The sequence below is a fragment of the Trachurus japonicus genome, unplaced genomic scaffold (genome assembly GCF_045865225.1).
Source record: "Trachurus japonicus isolate A0001 unplaced genomic scaffold, Traja_1.0 AP030240.1".
NCBI lineage: Eukaryota > Metazoa > Chordata > Actinopteri > Carangiformes > Carangidae > Trachurus > Trachurus japonicus.
Window position 1 is genome coordinate 1 of NW_028220373.1, and position 18,804 is coordinate 18,804.

General features: G+C 44.9%; 1 protein-coding gene and 1 pseudogene across 2 annotated transcripts; one reads left to right on the top strand and one right to left on the bottom strand.

Moving 5' to 3' along the window:
* Positions 1 to 1,376: 1,376 nt before the first annotated feature.
* Positions 1,377 to 17,703, bottom strand: LOC146960552 (C-X-C motif chemokine 11-1-like). 2 transcript variants are annotated; one of them, XR_015035415.1, is made up of 5 exons: positions 17,622 to 17,703; positions 17,042 to 17,168; positions 16,878 to 16,958; positions 16,516 to 16,753; positions 1,377 to 1,432 (listed from the first exon to the last, which is right to left on the bottom strand). XR_015035415.1 is itself a non-coding variant. In XM_085772280.1 (4 exons), exons 1-4 carry the CDS (start codon positions 17,674 to 17,676, stop codon positions 16,660 to 16,662), a joined length of 357 nt encoding a protein of 118 aa, XP_085628406.1. In that variant the 5' UTR covers positions 17,677 to 17,703; the 3' UTR covers positions 16,466 to 16,659. The 2 variants fall into 2 exon arrangements, 1 of the variants encoding a protein (XP_085628406.1); XM_085772280.1 differs by lacking the exon at positions 1,377 to 1,432 and having other exon boundaries at positions 16,466 to 16,753.
* Positions 7,472 to 12,545, top strand: LOC146960553 (C-X-C motif chemokine 11-1-like; annotated as a pseudogene).
* Positions 17,704 to 18,804: the final 1,101 nt, after the last annotated feature.

Here is an 18,804-nt window from a genome sequence, read left to right on the forward strand (position 1 = left end):
GGCCCTCATTTATGAAACTTGCGTACACCAAAAAAATGGGTGTACACCAAATTCACCGCAAGGATCGGCATTTATTAATCTGAGCGTGAGCGTACGGTACGCACAAATCTCACGCCAGCTCTGACCAGGTGTACGCACATTTGGAACCAGCGTAGAACATGCAGGAAGGAGTGCCGCTGTGTCAAAATGATTATTAAACCATAGTCTAATAACGCAGCGATGTGGATCACATGTTGTTGTTGTTTATATTGATAAAAAGTTAAAAAAGTAGCCAAAAAAAGAGAAACGGTACAACCAAGTCCGTGTTGAAAATTTAACTCGACTTTTATTTTGAGCAACTGAGATGAATTAAAAACCACGACGTGACAGATGCTCGTTAATCAGCTGTCTAAACAGAAACAGTCAATGACAGACAGACCTGTTATTGTTAGATCACACACACAAACTTCCAACATCTCCTGCACCAGAGCATGACCGGACGGCTCCTCAGTCTCTCTCTGCCGGACACCGGAGCCGGCGGGGGGGGGGGGGGGGGGGGGTCCAGGTCCAGCTGATCTCCGCGGCGGAGTGTTTTTTTTTTTTTCCCCCAGTCACCGGGACCTGACAGCGGGACATCGGGCCGGTGTTTCACATCCCTCCATCAGCCGAACCATGCCAGCGGTGCTGATGGTTATAAAGTCGCGTTCGCAGTAATATGCCCATATGATTTCTCCTCAGTCACTTGTGTTTAGTAAACTGCAGGAGCATTTCATGAGATCGCTGGGTTTCCTGACGTGGTCGGTGACACGTGCGTCTGCAGCCTCCATCCATCGGGATGACGCTTATCAATCACAAAAACTATCAATCTATCAATGTCCAGATATTTAATGTTGCCGCCCTCTCCCTGTTCAACGCGGTAACGCCAGTAAAGTCCCTCTTCTTGGCCGTCTTCCGTGTCTCCCTGTCGTAAAAGGGGCAGGGCGACGCCTCTAAAGCAGGAATATATCGGGGCGTGACATTTAAATGACGCTCGTTTTCAGCCGCCGGATTCATCACCACCACGCCGGTTCTACGCCGAAATCAGCAGCGTACACACTTTTAGTAAATCACACGTGACACTTGGCGTACACTGATATTTACACCAGAATCTACACCAGATCCTGCGCAAGTTTGATAAATGAGGGCCAATGTGTTTTATGAAGATCTTTTCACGTTTCCAATTTCACAAATGGCAGCCATCTTAAAATCTTTAAATTTCCAGTAGCGGGTGGAAGCGAACTGATGGCCACAGAGGGATGAACATGTCATTGAAATATTTGTGTAATAGGCCTACTCTACTGAAAAATGAGGAGAAACAAAAGATACAAGTCCATCAACTGTTTCTTTTTTTTTTAGGTTTTTATTTTCTTGAAAAAGGGTTATTAAATACAGATTATTTACTTGTTATATACACCTGAGGACAACTTCAGGAAGGAGAACAGAGAGCACAGACTGGTGGAACCTCTTGAGAACAATTCTTAGCCACAATATAGTCTTTCCACCATCAAGCCAGTGAATATAGGCTACTATGATCTTGATGAAGGAAAAACTAACAGAGGGCAACCGTAGGCTATAGTTGTTATTTTAAAATTAAAATAGCACTAAGCCACATTGAACTCCTCTGGTCAGTATGAAACATGATGAACACATAGAGACACTAATTCGTTTTTTTCAAGAGTCATGTAAACGTACTGATAGAGACACTTGTTGTCTCAACATGACAAAGTAGTGATGGTGAACAACTGCTTCACTGATGAAAACAGTGCAGAGTCCTACAGCTTGGATGTGGTCTGGACTCTTGTTGAGCTCACAGTACTGGTTTGACTGGAGGCCGTCGTCATGGTCACAGCTCTTTTCTTCTCAGACCTGAGTCAACAAAGGACAGCGTTAGTAAAAAGCAGTGGAAGCCTGGACCAGTCACAGTGGTGTTTGATGCTGGAGATCCTGAGCATCATCACTTTGTCATGGTGTCTGAGGGTTGACATCTTACTTGTTGATATTTTCCTGAATGTATTTTCCAAGTGGGGAGTTTGGATTCACACATTTCTTTCCAACTCTCTGAGGTTGACACTGAGAGAGAAGAGAGACGTGTCAGAGAGAAGCTGAAGAACAACACGTCAGTGGATGTGCTTTATTTCAGCTCAGCTACTCACATAATCTCTGTGTTTGAACAGAAGATGCTTGGACGGTGTATGACTGGCTCTCCTGGATGAGCTTTGGGTTGATCATGGCGAAACCCTTTGAACACATGCATCTCTGAGATGTGTTGACTTGTTGTCCTGAGGGAGGAGGAGACAGGACCTTGTTAATTACAGTTCATCACTATCTGCAACAATTTTCACATTACATCCAGCTTTGAAGTTGTGGTACCATTGCCACCATTGTTCAACAGCTGCAGACATTTTCAGCTGAAACACATTGAAACCTGGAAAACGACTTGTGTTGCAATAAGTGACAACAGAACCTGAGACTAAATGGATCATGGTCATGAAGGAATCACAACAATAAACTCTCACAGTACCTTGTGCACAGAGGACCAGCAGACAGGTGAGGAAGGCAACGACAGCTGAGTTCATGGTTGGAGCTGTAGACAGGTTCTGGCTCTCACTGCTGTGTCTTCACTCTGAGCTCCTGATGCTTCACAGCTCATGGATCTGCCTCTTTATACACGGTTTCACATGACATCACATCACAGCGCTGCTGTGCACCATGACACAATAGTTTCACTTTCCAATATCCTTATCACTTCTTCCTCCTCTTCTTCCCTTTTCTTCCAAAAAACCTGTTTCTCAGAAGCAGAGACACTTCAGACTGTTTGTCTGCAGAGAGACTTCTTTTTCAACTGGTTGGATTTATGGATTGACCAAACATAGAAGTCCCCAATGATAAATGAACAGCATATAACAATAATAATGAAATAAAAAATAACAGTTAATTTATTTTATATGTTACTGTAAATACTTTTACAGCTGCTCAACAACACTTTAACACAGATAAAAATGAAAAGTTCCATACACATAATCACACATCAAAAGCTCATTTTAAAAAGGTGGGTTTGAGTAGGGATTTGAAAGTTGGGAAGTGTGGGCAGTCTTTGATGAATTAAGGGAGTGAGTTCCAGGTGGAGTGGGCAGCGACAGAAAAGGCTCTGCAGGTTCCCAGGTTTGGTGCTTGGTCTGTGCAGGTACAGAGAGGAGATTTCCTTCAGATGAGTGGAGTTGTGGGGATGGTGGAGCAGGTCTGTGAGGTATGGGGGGCCTGGTTGTTAAATGCTTTGTGTGAGGAGGAGGAGGAGGATTTGAAATTGTATACTGTGTGTGATGTGGATGTGGAGCCAATGCAGGTTTTGGAGGACGGGGTGGTGTGGTCTTGTGTTGAAGTTCATTGAGGAATTTGGATGATGAGCCATAGAGGGTGCTATTGCAGTAGTCTCATCTGGATGTGATGCATGCATGATGCAAGGCAAGTTCATTTGTATAGCTCATCTTTACAAACAAAAAGCACTTACACTGTTAATTACATTCACCCATTTCAACCAGCACTTTCCCTACACACTGTCCTACCATAAACACGCATTTACACACCACTGATAGACAATTTTGGTTTCAGTCCAATCATAACACTGACACAATATTAATTTAAAAAACCCTCAAAATTATTGTAAAAGCAGCGTCAGTGCAGACATGTGTAAGACACACAGTCAAACAGTAACATTGGTTATAACTCACAAAGTCATAGACTAATCATACTGTAACTCACATGTCTAAAGGGATGAAATTAGTTGTTAATCTTTATATCAGAATGGTCAGTTGTTAACCTCACTGTGACATCATATTTTGCAATATCACCATTGGCTTTTATAGTCAATGCTGTAACACAGGAAGGACAGACTTATTTGGCTCATGGAGGATAAAACCAGGAAGTGGTCATTTTTGTTTACTCTGCTTTAACTTCTGTCATGCAGTGCATAGTCTTTCCATTTTAAACTACGTAATTAACCTGTGGGACTTTCTAAGAAATGGGATATGAAACGGAAACAACTTTTCAAAATTACCTTGAAAGAGTTCATCATATTTTAGAAATAATTCATATTTACACTCTTGAATACTGTTTGCTGCTGATTCATTAAGGATAAAATATCGAGCAATTTTATTTGTTTAGATTTAAACAAAAGTACAACTAAATTAGGGTAACCATTACTCCATCCTCAGATACAGCAATGAAGTCATATTGTGGAGTATACAGACATACAAAAGCCACTGGCCTAAAATAATCGGAAAAAGGTCAATATCTTATTCATTAAAACAAAATGACAAATCTCAGCCTTCAGTTTGTTTGTATGGATATCATTATCTCTCTTCTGAGCCACCTTCTGGTCAGGTAACTTTAAAGGGATAGTCCAACTTTTTTGGCAAATTCACCTATTTCCATAATCCCTATAGTCATGGGGGTAAGTTTATTACCTGTAATTATCGGTGCATGTTGTTTGAGATCCCCGAGGCAGAGACGTGAGCTGCTCAGCGAACACAATAGAGGTGAACGGTACATTGTCCCCTGTTCCTCACAACTCTTTAAATACACAATCCAACAACTCCAAAACGCTCTTGTTGACAAGTTGTGACCTGTACATTCATCACGCTATGAAATAATCATGTAACGTTACAATAGTAAAATTATGTAACATTACGACACATGAAGCAAATACTCGGAACTACTTGCCCTTTTGAAATCACTCTGCCCAGCAGCCATGTCTGGAATGTAGTTCTGGCAATGCATTTGCCTCAATAACAACTCCATCTCGTAATGTTTCATTATCATTTCATAGCACCTTAAAGATGACATGGGGGGCTGCACCATCTACCTGAACTCCATCATTCAGTCTTATGCTCCCTCTGTGTTCCAAGGAATGTTGAGTGGTATCACCATCCCCTGTGCACACTCATGTGTGTCTCCATCCTCTGCAGAGACCACCTGCTCTCCTAACACTGTTCTGTGATCTGTCGTTTAAACATCTAGATTCCTGACTATTAACACAAATCAGAAGTATTTTTTTTATTTTTAAGTCTTTTTTAATCTTGCCGAGATCAGCTGTCTTTGATATGTATGAAATTCTGGTTCCTTTACCAAAATGACCAATGTTTGACTGTGTCTATGTCTGTCCTCATGTTACTTTTAGTTTGAGAGTTTTTTCAGGGTTTTTTTTTTTTTTTTTTTTAGATCAATATTATGCAGGGCTATGATTGGACTGAAAATTTAATTGTCTATCACTGGTGGGTGAATATGTGTGTATGGTAGGACAGTGTGTTGGGAAAAGTGCTGCATAAATGTGTGTTGAATGTATTAGCAGTGTGCTTTCTGTAGTTGTTCAGACAAGGCAAGTTGCCATATATGCTGTCCATTTACCATTTGGGGCTTCTATATTAGGCCCATCCATGAATCCAACCAGTTGAATGTCAAGTTATTCTCTTTGCAGCTATGAGAAGTTTGAAGTAGATTTGATTATTGACACAAATTGAACCTGTAGTGTCTGGGACCCTGAGTGTAATCACACCTTTCACAGATTTAAACATTAAGTTGAAACATTGTGTGGCAAGTGGAGGGTGGAAAAATGTACCGACAACGCCACCTGGGGAGTTTCGCCCAGGAGATAGTTATAGATATTCTTAAAGGAAAATGGTTAATACCTTTCTCTCATATATAAGGTCCTCACAGGTTCAATACCACGGGCAGAGACGTATTAGAAAAGTACAAAAATGTTTTATTTGCAATTATCAACAACAGGTCACCTCAACACTGGCTGCATTTTACTTGGACTGGGGGCATGGAGGCAAGGGTGGACAGAACTGGGGTCGCTACGGCGGCCCAAAATCAAATCAAGGGGGAGGAGTAACTAACCAAAAACACCCGTGGCACCACACACGGGGGTTCGTGAAGAAAAGACCACCACACACACAAGGGGGTTCGTGAAGAAAAGACCACCACCAGGGATTGGGTCGCGGCCTTGGCCCTCAGCACCTGTCCACAAAGAAAAGAAACAAAATTATAAAACCAGCCTCCCATTTAATGCAACACACACAATTTTAAGTAAATAAGAAAACAACAAATCAAACCAAAGTAAACAAATGTTCGTCAAACAAAATAAACAAAATAATAAATGATGCTCGCCAAACGAAATAAACAAATAACTACAAAATAAATCTTTTCACAATAATGAATAAACTAAACAAAATTCCTAAAGCAACAATCAAGCCCTGACACCAGCTCCTTGAGGAGCGTATCAATCACTCCGTCGTAGCTCAGGAGAGCCAGGAGTCAGAGTAATTCCAGTGAGCCAAAACAGCAGTGGGTCCAGAAGATGGTGGCTTTAACAGTTTTTGGGCCTCACCAGCAGGGCATTACGGAGCACCGGGAGGCGTAGTCTAGGACAACAGAGCAGGACAATACAATCAGCCGGGAGCGGCACAACAGACTGAAACGAGGGGCGGACAACGCCAACTTACCACGTGGAGACAGAGCAACAACACCGAAAGGCTTCCAGCAGGGCGAACCAGCCCCGTAACCCCAGCAGTCCGCCACACTGCAGCAGAAACAACCATGTCACAGAACAATCGGCACGTGAATGAAAAGAGAAAGCAGCGGTGTGCTCTGACGCGCCTTACCTGTGCGCTGAAGGAGGAAGCATGCGTTTTTTTCTGGCACCACGCCAGAGACACTCCAATGCCGGCACAGCCAAACGGCTTCACCAATACCAACACCAGCAGCACGCCACACTGCAGCAGAAACAATCAGATCACCAAACAGTCGGTAGATGAGTGGAAGAGAAAGCAGCGGTGCGCATCAGTGCGCATCAGTGCGCATCAGTGCGCCTTACCTGTGCGCTTAGGGAAATAGCGTGCCTCTCCTGGCAACACACCAGAGATGCTTCACTGCCGATGCAGCCACGCGGCTTCACAAACGCCAACCCCAGCTCCGCTACACCAGGCCACAGCCACCACCACGGACGAGCGGAACAGGAAGAGAGAGAGCGCGCCAGGTAGAACCAGACTCCTCTATATAGGTGTGTTCCCCGCCCATAAATCAGTGCACCAGAACAACACAGCGCCCCACTGTGAGGAGGAGTGAGCCGTGCTCCGGCCACATCTGCAACATTAGAAACTGACACCAAAATAAAGGGGCTTTACAACTCACTGAATGCACTCTTGTGTGGAAAGTGTATGGAGAAATTGCTTTTCTCCATCAATCATTAGACTGTGTTTTTGGTGGGCAAGTAAATTGATGATGATTTTGATGTGAATTACAGTACATGCATTTCCTCTTCATTGAGACATAATTAGCCAAACAAAAATGCTTCTGAGGAACAGGCTTTTTGGAAGAAAAGGGAAGAAGAGGAGGAAGTGAAAGGGATATTATAAAGTGAAACTTGTATATCGTGTATAAAGAGGGAGATCCATGTGCTGTGAAGCATCAGGAGCGCAGAGTGAATGAAGACACAGCAGTGAGAGCCAGAACCTGTCTACAGCTCCAACCATGAACTCAGCTGTCGTCGCCTTCCTCACCTGTCTGCTGGTCCTCTGTGCACAAGGTACTGTGGCGTCCCCAGTGGTGGGCTGGTGCCATACCACTGGTCACGCCCCCTTGATTAAGGCCTGCCGGTGACACCTGGGCCTGGTGTCACCAGGTTATAAAGCCAGGCCTGCTGATTGCTCTCACTCTCTCTCCTTCTCCCCTCTCCTGCAGGTACCGGTGACGGCGATGCAGTGTCCTTAGTTTACTTTGTTGCTCCTTTGTGTTATGCACCTTACAACACCCCACACACACATACGTCTCACACTCACACAACATGCTCTACACACCTATTTACTGACACTCACACCCCATGATCTGGTCTTTTGTTACAGTATATTATTATTTATCATTAAATAAACATTTGTTAATTGTTGCCACGGTGGTCTCTCCCTCTTTGTCATGGCTGTAAGAGCCAGGCTGTGACAAAAGTGGGGGCTCGTCCTAAGCTTATTTTGGTGATAGATTAAATTTGTTTGGTTTGTTTGTTGGGGCAGCGTGATTGTGTAATCAGGTGAGTGGGCCCTGGTGCGCGCTGTGCCCTGTTGCGTGGGTGGGGAGATCCGCCGTGCGCTTAGTGTCGTTGTTGCTCCGGTTGTTTTTTCTCCTCTCTTTTGTTTGTTCTGTTGCTCGTTCATGCGTTCCAAAGAGAAGGTAAGTGTTTCCACCCTGTTGCACTGCGAAGTTTCCCCTGTCAGGTGAATGGCGTTTCCCCTTTGGGTTGCGTCGGTTTGTTTTTTTTTCTATAGTGTTGTGGCGACGTGGTTAGTGTTAATTGTCTTCGGGCAATTATCTCGGGGGCACCTCCGTGGGACATTGTGTGGTCGCCTGCGTGCAGGTTGCTTTCACAAACCCACTGGTTTTGCGTGCGTAAATTCCCACCGCAAGCCACATGAAGACTAGGGTTGAGGGATAGGTAAGTTTTGGTTAGGCAGGTAAGTGAGGAAAACTTCTGGGAGGTAAAGTTCGCCTCGATTGTGCATTTTGGGAGAGTAAACACTGTGCATTCTGTTTGGTTCACGCGCTGAGCTATGGCTTCGGTGGCAGAGTTTGTTGATGCGCCCTCAGAGGGGTTTCTTAATAGCTGTTCCTGGGAGCAGTTAGCGCAGATAGCTGAGCATTATGAGATGGATTTTACAGGGAATGAGTATAAAAGTGAGTTGAAGGAAATTGTTTTGTCCACGTTAGTAGGTAAAGGAATTGTGGGGAAGGAAGAGTCTCTTGCAGACTTGGCTGCGCCAGATGCGCCAAGTTCTGTGCCGGTGTCTGAGTCTGGGCTGACGTTTGAGCAGCGCAGGGAGTTAATGGCTTTGCAGTTAGAGCAGGAAAAAGTGAGATTTGAAGTTGAGAAAATGAGGCTCGAGCAGCAGAGATTGAGTTTGGTCCGAGATGGGAAGTTTCCGGGTTCCGCGTCACCTGAAGAGGGACAGTGTTTTTTTGATCTGGGCGCAAATTTGAGACTGATGCCTAGGTTTAATGAGAAGGACCCTGATACATTTTTTGTTTTGTTCGAGCGCGTTGCAGACACGAGGCGGTGGCCAGATGCGGATAGAACTTTAATGCTCCAGTGCGTCCTGACTGGGAGGGCCCAGGAGGCGTACTCGGCATTAAGTGCCGCTGATTGTTTGTCGTATGTTAAAGTGAAGTCGGCTGTTTTGAAAGCATACGAATTAGTTCCGGAAGCGTATCGCCAAAAATTCAGGAATTGGGTAAAGGGTGAAAAACAAACGCACATGGAGTTTGCGCGTGAGTTGTTGTCCCACTTTAACCGTTGGGGTTCTGCTGCCAGTGTGGGTGATTTTGAGAGCCTTTGTGAGTTAGTTGTACTGGAATAGTTCAAGAATTCGATTCCGCAGCGCATTGCAACGTATTTGAGTGAACAGAAAGCGACTACTGTGTTGAAAGCGGCAGAGCTTGCCGATGATTTTGTTCTTACGCATCAAAGCAGCCTGGGTGATGCGCAGCGTCGGGCAAGTAGTTATGGTAATTCCCGCTATAGCGCGCAGCTTTCCACATCTGGCCCGTCACAGGCCTTTAAAGCCTCAAGGGGCAGAGATGAGGGAGGCAGGGTGTGTAATTATTGCCAAGGCGCCGGGCATTGGAAGGATCAGTGTCCCGTTTGGAGGTCTAGAAGTAAACACACGTCGTTCTCACCTGCTCTTGCGTGTTCCGTTGTCCCGAGGTTGAAGCCTGGGAGTGCTGATCCGGGTGGTAGTAGTAATGGTTTTGAGCCTTTTATCGCTGATGCAGTTGTGTCTTTGGTTGGCGGTAAGGAACGTGTACCAATAAAGATTTTGCGTGACACTGGTGCCAAACACTCGTTTATTGTGGAGTCAGTTTTGCCTTTCTCATCGAAGACGGAGACAGGGGACTTTATTTTGATGCAAGGCTTGGGTTTGGAGCTGACGCCGGTTCCACACCATAACATGGTGTTGGAGTGTGATCTGGTGCGTGGCGCTGTGGCTGTCGGGGTGCGTCCTGCGCTGCCGATTGAGGGTGTAGCCATGATAGTGGGCAACGATCTGGCTGGTGGTGCTGTGTGGGCGGATGGCCTGCCGCCTCCGGTGGTTACTTCGAAGCCACTTGCGTCTGGGGAGCTGGATGAAAGTGGTCAGAGGTACCCGGAGGTTTCTCCAGCCTGCGCCGTGACGCGCGCGCAGAGCCGTGTTCTGGCTGCACCTGATTTGTCTAGCCCAGTGCGTAAACCAGAGTCTGTGGTCTCCATTCCCGATTTGCCTCCATCAGTTTCTCGAGATGAGTGGATTAAAGGCCAGTGTACTGATCCATCTTTGTCCGGGTTGGTTGCTAGTGTCATTGCAGGGTCTGAGTTGGAAAATGTTGCGCACGGATACTTTGTACAGAATGAGTTGCTTGTGAGGAAATGGGTGCCGTGTGTTGGTGATTTTGTGGGCAAACCAGTGTTTCAGATTGTTGTGCCTGAATTGTTTCGGGACGCAGTGTTGAAAATCGCACATGATGAGTCTGGGCATTTGGGCATAAGGAAAACGTATGACCGTGTCCTGCGTTTTTTTTTTCTGGCCAAGGTTGAAGCGCGATGTTGCCAAGTATGTGAAAACGTGCCACACATGTCAGTTGACGAGTAAGCCTAATCAGTGTCTTAGACAGCGGCGCCAGTTCAGCCCGGGCGATCAAGTGTTGGCGTTGACTCCAGTACTGCATTCACCGTGTCAAGCCAAATTTACAGGTCCTTATGTTGTGGAGCGACAGGTCTCGGAGCAGAATTATTACATTGCGACTCCGACGCGACGAAAATCCTCTCGTCTTTGTCATGTAAATTAATTAAAACCTTATTATAGACGTGACACTGTTGAGTCTGTTCCTGTTGGTCCTGAGTGTGGGTTGAATGTAAGTCCTGGTCTTACGGTTGAGTATAGTGCGCAAAGTAAGCAGCGTTCTTATAGGTGTGCACCACACAAGCAGAAAGTGATGGAGTCAGCCAGAGTTTTGAAGTGCATGTAGGTTCTGGTGGGAGTCCTCTTGATTGTATACACGGGGCATGCTCATTGCTTAGACGTTAGACATGTTAAAGGCAAGGATAATGTGTTGGCCGATGCCCTTTCTCGTGCCCCAGTGGGTTAGGCGGGGTATTGGGATGTTGGGTATTGTGTGTTGTCTATTGTATGTATTATATGATGTAAATGTATTCAGTTTTCTGCCACTTGTCGTCCCATGTTTCCTCCCCTACCTTCCTCTGAGTTTGTTTGAAGGTACCGGGTTGCAGAGGTTGGCAGTGTGGAAGGTGTGGGTTCTTCAAGTGTTTTCAGTGATCCCGTTGGGTCCCTGTCTTGAGGGGGGGGGTGTGGCGTCCCCAGTGGTGGGCTGGTGCCATACCACTGGTCACGCCCCCTTGATTAAGGCCTGCCGGTGACACCTGGGCCCGGTGTCACCAGGTTATAAAGCCAGGCCTGCTGATTGCTCTCACTCTCTCTCCTTCTCCCCTCTCCTGCAGGTACCGGTGACGGCGATGCAGTGTCCTTAGTTTACTTTGTTGCTCCTTTGTGTTATGCACCTTACAACACCCCACACACATACGTCTCACACTCACACAACATGCTCTACACACCTATTTACTGACACTCACACCCCATGATCTGGTCTTTTGTTACAGTATATTATTATTTATCATTAAATAAACATTTGTTAATTGTTGCCACGGTGGTCTCTCATGGCTGTAAGAGCCAGGCTGTGACAGTACTGTGAGAGTTTATTGTTGTGATTCCTTCATGACCAGGATCCATTTAGTCTCAGGTTCTGTTGTCACTTGTTGCAACACAAGTCGTTTCCAGGTTTCAATGTGTTTCAGCTGAAAATGTCTGCAGCTGTTGAACAATGGTGGCAATGGTACCACAACTTCAAAGCTGGATGTAATGTGAAAATTGTTGCAGATAGTGATGAACTGTGATTAACAAGGTCCTTTCTCCTCCTCCCGCAGGACAACGAGTCAACACATCTCAGAGATGCATGTGTTCAAAGGGTTTCGCCATGATCAACCCAAAGCTCATCCAGGGAGAGTCATACACCGTCCAAGCATCTTCTGTTCAAACACAGGGATTATTGGAATGGTTAGCTGAGCTGAAATAAAGCACATCCACTGACGTGTTGTTCTTCAGCTTCTCTCTGACACGTCTCTCTCTTCTCTCTCAGTGTCAACCTCAGAGGAGTTGGAAAGAAATGTGTGAATCCAAACTCCCGACTTGGAAAATACACTCAGGAAAATATCAACAAGTAAGATGTCAACCCTCAGACACCATGACAAAGTGATGATGCTCAGGATCTCCAGCATCAAACACCACTGTGACTGGTCCAGGCTTCCACTGCTTTTTACTAACGCTGTCCTTTGTTGACTCAGGTCTGAGAAGAAAGGAGCTGTGACCATGACGACGGCCTCCAGTCAAACCAGTACTGTGAGCTCAACAAGAGTCCAGGCCACATCCAAGCTGTAGGACTCTGCACTGTTTTCATCAGTGAAGCAGTTGTTCACCATCACTACTTTGTCATGTTGATACAACAAGTGTCTCTATCAGTACGTTTACATGACACTTGAAAAAACCGAATTATTGCCTTAATCCGACTATAACTGGATAATTGAAGTGCATGTAAACACGTTAGTCCGACTGAAATCGGAGTTGGGAACTCCGATTAAGACACCCAGATAATGCGATTGGAATTCGATTTTCTCCGTCATGTATACACCTTAGTCGGAGTATAACTGGACAACGCATGTGCGCATGCTCCACAACCGTAGAGACGGCACCAAGTGGAGCAGAGAAGCCGCCCGAACCCAGCAAAGTAAAGAAAAAAAACGTCAGCGCAGATCCAATGCATTTCAGAGAGAGAGAGAGAGAGAGAGAGAGAGAGAGAGACCAGTGCGTCTGGTCGGGAACTGCAGTTGAGAATTTATTAATGAGCTTACTAAGTTGTTTATATTCAGTTTTTTACGAGGTGACAGAAAAGTCAACAGGACAGGGGGCGTATTAACCCGCAACAACAGGTGACGGCGCATGAGGGGGCGGACCCCGTCAGTTGCATGTATATTGAGACAAGGACAGAAGTCCGACTTGACGCCAAAATCGAATTTTGAGCATAGCTCGATTAAGCTCTGCATGTAAACGTACTGTATGTGTTCATCATGTTTCATACTGACCAGAGGAGTTCAATGTGGCTTAGTGCTATTTTAATTTTAAAATAACAACTATAGCCTACGGTTGCCCTCTGTCAGTTTTTCCTTCATCAAGATATAGTAGCCTATATTCACTGGCTTGATGGTGGAAAGACTATATTGTGGCTAAGAATTGTTCTCAAGAGGTTCCACCAGTCTGTGCTCTCTGTTCTCCTTCCTGAAGTTGTCCTCAGGTGTATATCAAAGTGCTATATAGATAAAGTTTATTATATAACAAGTAAATAATCTGTATTTAATAACCTTTTTTCAAGAAAATAAAAACCTCAAAAAAAAAAAAAAAAACAGTTGATGGACTTGTAGATTTTTTTTAGATTTAGATTTTTTGACTTGTATCTTTTGTTTCTCCTCATTTTTCAGTAGAGTAGGCCTATTACACAAATATTTCAAATGAATGACATGTTCATCCCTCTGTGGCCATCAATTCGCTAAATACCACCAGCTACTGGAAATTTAAAGATTTTAAGATGGCTGCCATTTGTGAAATTGGAAACGTGAAAAGATCTTCATAAAACACAGTGTGTTTACAAACCAAAGTTCTGAATGAAAGTTTGAAAGTAGATCTGAAAACTTTCACTGTTGAGGACTGAACAGTGTGGTAAAGAGGAAATGTGATTGTCATTTAAAGTTCTGGGTTTTTATTTAGCCTACTCAATAAAAGTGAAAACATGGTAGGCTACAGCAAAGTCATAATAACTGCATCTATAAAAGAGTTCAACACAATATAATAATGTAACAATCAAACAAGGTCTTGACTGAACAAACTGACCTTATTTACAGTAATATCAACATCAACGTGGGTTCATATGCCAGGCTTCAGTAAACACAGATGAGGGTCATGGTAGCCAGTCCCTTCCAGTTCAGTGTGGTTCTTCTGAAGCCTGGAATCATAAAGAAAAGTCACTTTTCTTTCTTTTCTTTTCTTTTTTTAAATTTCATTTATTTATTGAACAGGGACAGTACATTCATTCATTCATTCATTTTCTATACCGCTTATCCTGCACTAGGGTCACGGGTGAGCTGGAGCCTGACGGCACGGTGGTGCAGTGGTGGTGCAGTGGTTAGCACTGTCGCCTCACAGCAAGAGGGTTCTGGGTTCGAACCCGCCGGCCGGCTGGGGCCCTTCTGTGTGGAGTTTGCATGTTCTCCCCGTGCATGCGTGGGTTCTCTCCGGGTACTCCGGCTTCCTCCCACAGTCCAAAGACATGCAGGTTAGGTTAATTGGTGACTCTAAATTGCCCATAGGAGTGAATGAGAGTGTGAATGGTTGTCTGTCTATATGTGTTAGCCCTGCGATAGACTGGCGACCTGTCCAGGGTGTACCCCGCCTCTCGCCCAAAGTCAGCTAAGTCAGCTGGGACAGTACAGTGCACATTAATTAAGATGTCAGATTCACTCAGAAAGCTCCTGCATCCTCTGAACCTTCTGATGGTGAAGTATGGAACATGTCAGACGTGACACCTGCAATTCTCCTGTAGCCTCGTAAACCAGCCGCTCCCGGAAATGCAATTCATTTCATGTCTGAGGGAGAGTCTGGCCTCATCCCCTTTGTAAGCATTTGGGGTGGGCGGGAGCTGGGCAGGAGTAGTAGCGTTGACAGACAGTTGGTGTAGTGACGGGGCTTTGCACCAGTAGGTCCCTGATTGGCCAACGTGCTGTGTCAATCACAGCGACGATGCTGATTGGCTCGGCCTTCTGAGGGTTTTAGGCCAAATGCTTACAACGGGGATGAGACCAGACTCTCCCTCAGAAATGAAATGAATTGCATTTCCGGGAGCGGCTGGTTTACAAGGCTAATTCTCCTGACCCATTTTGTACAATACAACACCACCTGTGTCCAGCAAGATGTTCACATGACATCTCACCTACCACCCCGCTCCGCTACTCCTATGTCCAAGTCAAGATAAGATCATTTGAGTCTGTTAGTTGTTATGTCAGCATTGAACCAAGTGTTCTGTACAGAGGGACATATGGGATAGACTGGTGCCTGTATAATATATTATACCAATAGGTGGCAGTGTGAGCTTTCATTTGACTTAGAAAACAAACATGAAGCACACTTGATTCTGATTGCTGCCACTTAAATATCCAAGATGGCCGCCACCTCTGACAAGGAAATGCTTTGGCCCAATTCGAAAAAGACCCAGGCCCTGAACCCTCACTGACTGAACTGACGTCACTGATCCCCCTCTCAGGACCAGAACCAGGACCACAGGAGCCGGAGACATTTCAGAACTGGGACAAGGGCCAGAACCAGGATGGCATCGGAACCAGGACCAGGACCAGAACCAAGGACACCAGAACCAGAACCGAGATCATATCAAAACTAGGAAATGGACCAGACCCGGTTCAGTAGTGGAACTGGAACCGAGACCAACAACGGAACTGGAACCGGGACCAGAATTGGGACCAGGACCAGAACCATCAGAGCTGGGACCTTACTAGAACAGGAACCAGTAGCAGAAGCAGGTCCACCAGAACCAGAACCATATCGGAATTGGGACAAGGACCAGAATCAAGACCGTACGGGAACTGGGACCAGGACAAAAAGCTGCAACCGAAACCACGGCCAGAACCGGGACTAGGACCAAAACGGGGACCAGAACCGGGACTAGAGTCAGGGCCAAGACCAGCATCAGAACAGGGACTGGGAGTGGAACCGTTCAGACTCCTGGGTTTGACTTCACATTGCTATGAACTGTGGGTAATTTCCTTGTAGTCAGTATCAACACTGACTTCTGGTGAGGGAGCATAAAGAACTCACTCGCTGATTCAGCGACTTGATGATGTGACAGGACAGCCCTCACACACTTCACGTGAACGGGCCTCAGTGAGTCTGTAAGGGATCACTTTGTTTTGTATAAGTTTATCCACAAATCTTCTGTAAGAACGATCTCAAATCATACAATTTAACAATGTGTGAGAGGAAATATATGGTACGAGTCCCAGACTGTGTACGTGACAAAGTACTAATCTGTGAAAACAGATCAATCGCAGCAGTAATGAAGATCTTGTCATGTTTCCTTTGGCACAAATGGCAGCCATCTTAAAACCTTCAGATTTCAAGTATCTGATGGTTTTTTATCAAATTGAGTCATTTTCACATTTGAAATATTTGTGTAATAGTCTATATTGAAATATGAGGAGAAACAAAAGACACAAGTCCATTTTATTTTGGATGTTTTTATTTTCTTAGAAAAGTTATTAAATATAGGTGATTTACTTGCTATATACACCTGAAGACAACTTCAGTAGAGAGAACAGAAAGCACAGACTGGTCAGTATGAAACATGATGAACACATAGAGACACTTGTTGTATCAACATGACAAAGTAGTGATGGTGAACAACTGCTTCACTGATGAAAAACAGTGCAGAGTCCTACAGCTTGGATGTGGTCTGGACTCTTGTTGAGCTCACAGTACTGGTTTGACTGGAGGCCGTCGTCATGGTCACAGCTCCTTTCTTCTCAGACCTGAGTCAACAAAGGACAGCGTTAGTAAAAAGCAGTGGAAGCCTGGACCAGTCACAGTGGTGTTTGATGCTGGAGATCCTGAGCATCATCACTTTGTCATGGTGTCTGAGGGTTGACATCTTACTTGTTGATATTTTCCTGAATGTATTTTCCAAGTCGGGAGTTTGGATTCACACATTTCTTTCCAACTCCTCTGAGGTTGACACTGAGAGAGAAGAGAGACGTGTCAGAGAGAAGCTGAAGAACAACACGTCAGTGGATGTGCTTTATTTCAGCTCAGCTACTCACATAATCTCTGTGTTTGAACAGAAGATGCTTGGACGGTGTATGACTGGCTCTCCCTGGATGAGCTTTGGGTTGATCATGGCGAAACCCTTTGAACACATGCATCTCTGAGATGTGTTGACTTGTCGTCCTGAGGGAGGAGGAGACAGGACCTTGTTAATTACAGTTCATCACTATCTGCAACAATTTTCACATTACATCCAGCTTTTAAGTTGTTGTACCATTGCCACCATTGTTTAACAGCTGCAGACATTTTCAGCTGAAACACATTGAAACCTGGAAACGACTTGTGTTGCAACAAGTGACAACAGAACCTGAGACTAAATGGATTATGGTCGGCTGTGGCTCAGGAGGTAGAGCGGGTCGTCCACTAACCGATGTGTCCATCGGGTGTATGAATGTGTGTGAATGCTTAGTTCCCTGCACTATGCCCAGTGCTGTATGAATGTGTGTGAAAGGGTGAATGCGACCATTACATTATAAAGCGCTTTGAGTGGTCCAAGAGACTAGAAAAGTGCTATATAAGTGCAAGTCCATTTACCATTTACCATGAAGGAATCACAAAAATAAACTCTCACAGTACCTTGTGCACAGAGGACGAGCAGATAGGTGAGGAAGGCAACGACAGCTGAGTTCATGGTTGGAGCTGTAGACAGGTTCTTCACTCTGAGCTCCTGATGCTTCACAGCTCATGGATCTCCCTCTTTATACACGGTTTCACATGACATCACATCACAGCGCTGCTGTGCACCATGACACAATAGTTTCACTTTCCAATATCCCTTTCACTTCTTCCTCCTCTTCTTCCCTTTTCTTCCAAAAAGCCTGTTTCTCAGAAGCAGAGACACTTCCTATGCAGACTGTTTTTCTGCAGAGAGACCTTTTTTTCAACTGGTTAGATTTATGGATTGACCAAACATAGAAGTCCCCAATGATAAATGAACAGCATATAACAATAATAATGAAATAAAAAATAACAGTTAATTTATTTTATATGTTACTGTAACCACTTTTACAGCTGCTCAAAGACACTTAAAACAGATAAAAATGAAAAGTTCCATACACATAATCACACATCAAAAGCTAATTTAAAAAGATTTCCTTCAGATGAGTGGAGGCTGCAGGAGTGGGGATGGTGGAGCAGGTCTGTGAGGTGGGAAGGGGCCTGGTTGTTACAGTAAGTGCTTTGTGTGAGGAGGAGGAGGAGGAGGAGGAGGAGGAGGAGGAGGAGGAGGAGGAGGAGGATTTGAAATTGTATACTGTGTGTGATGTGGATGTGGAGCCAGTGCCGGTTTTGGAGGATGGGGTGGTGTGGTCTTCTGTTGAAGTTTATTGATGAATTTGGTTTATGAGCCATAGAGGGTGCTATTGCAGTAGTCTCATCTGGATGTGATGCATGCATGATGCAAGACAAGTTTATTTGTATAGCTCATATAGCTCTGTAGCAGCCGATTGTCAAACAAATAAAAGTATCAAATCAAACTTCAAATTATACTAATCAAAGGGCCACTGTTGCACCATGGGTTGTGGTGTACGCGGATGGGAAAAACATAATGTCCAAACAAATGTCCAGTTTCAACAAAAAATGTGGTTTATTTAACCAAACAGCGAGCAAACAAAGAACAAAGAAAATTCCTGTGCCTCTCCCGCTCCGGTAAAAAACCATTTGCCCACCCAGGTGCATGCTGGTCCCTTACCGACAGCCTACCTATATAACTTCAGGTGCCCCCCCTACCGTGCCCAAATGAAACAAAACACAACTAATA

Excerpts from the sequence above, each read along its gene's own strand:
- LOC146960552 (XM_085772280.1), bottom strand. The coding sequence starts at position 17,676 with ATGAACTCAGCTGTCGTTGCCTTCCTCACCTATCTGCTCGTCCTCTGT. Across the intron at positions 17,169-17,621 it reads GCTCGTCCTCTGTGCACAAG|GACGACAAGTCAACACATCT; the intron begins GTACTGTGAGAG and ends CTCCTCCCTCAG. Across the intron at positions 16,959-17,041 it reads TGTTCAAACACAGAGATTAT|TGTCAACCTCAGAGGAGTTG; the intron begins GTGAGTAGCTGA and ends CTTCTCTCTCAG.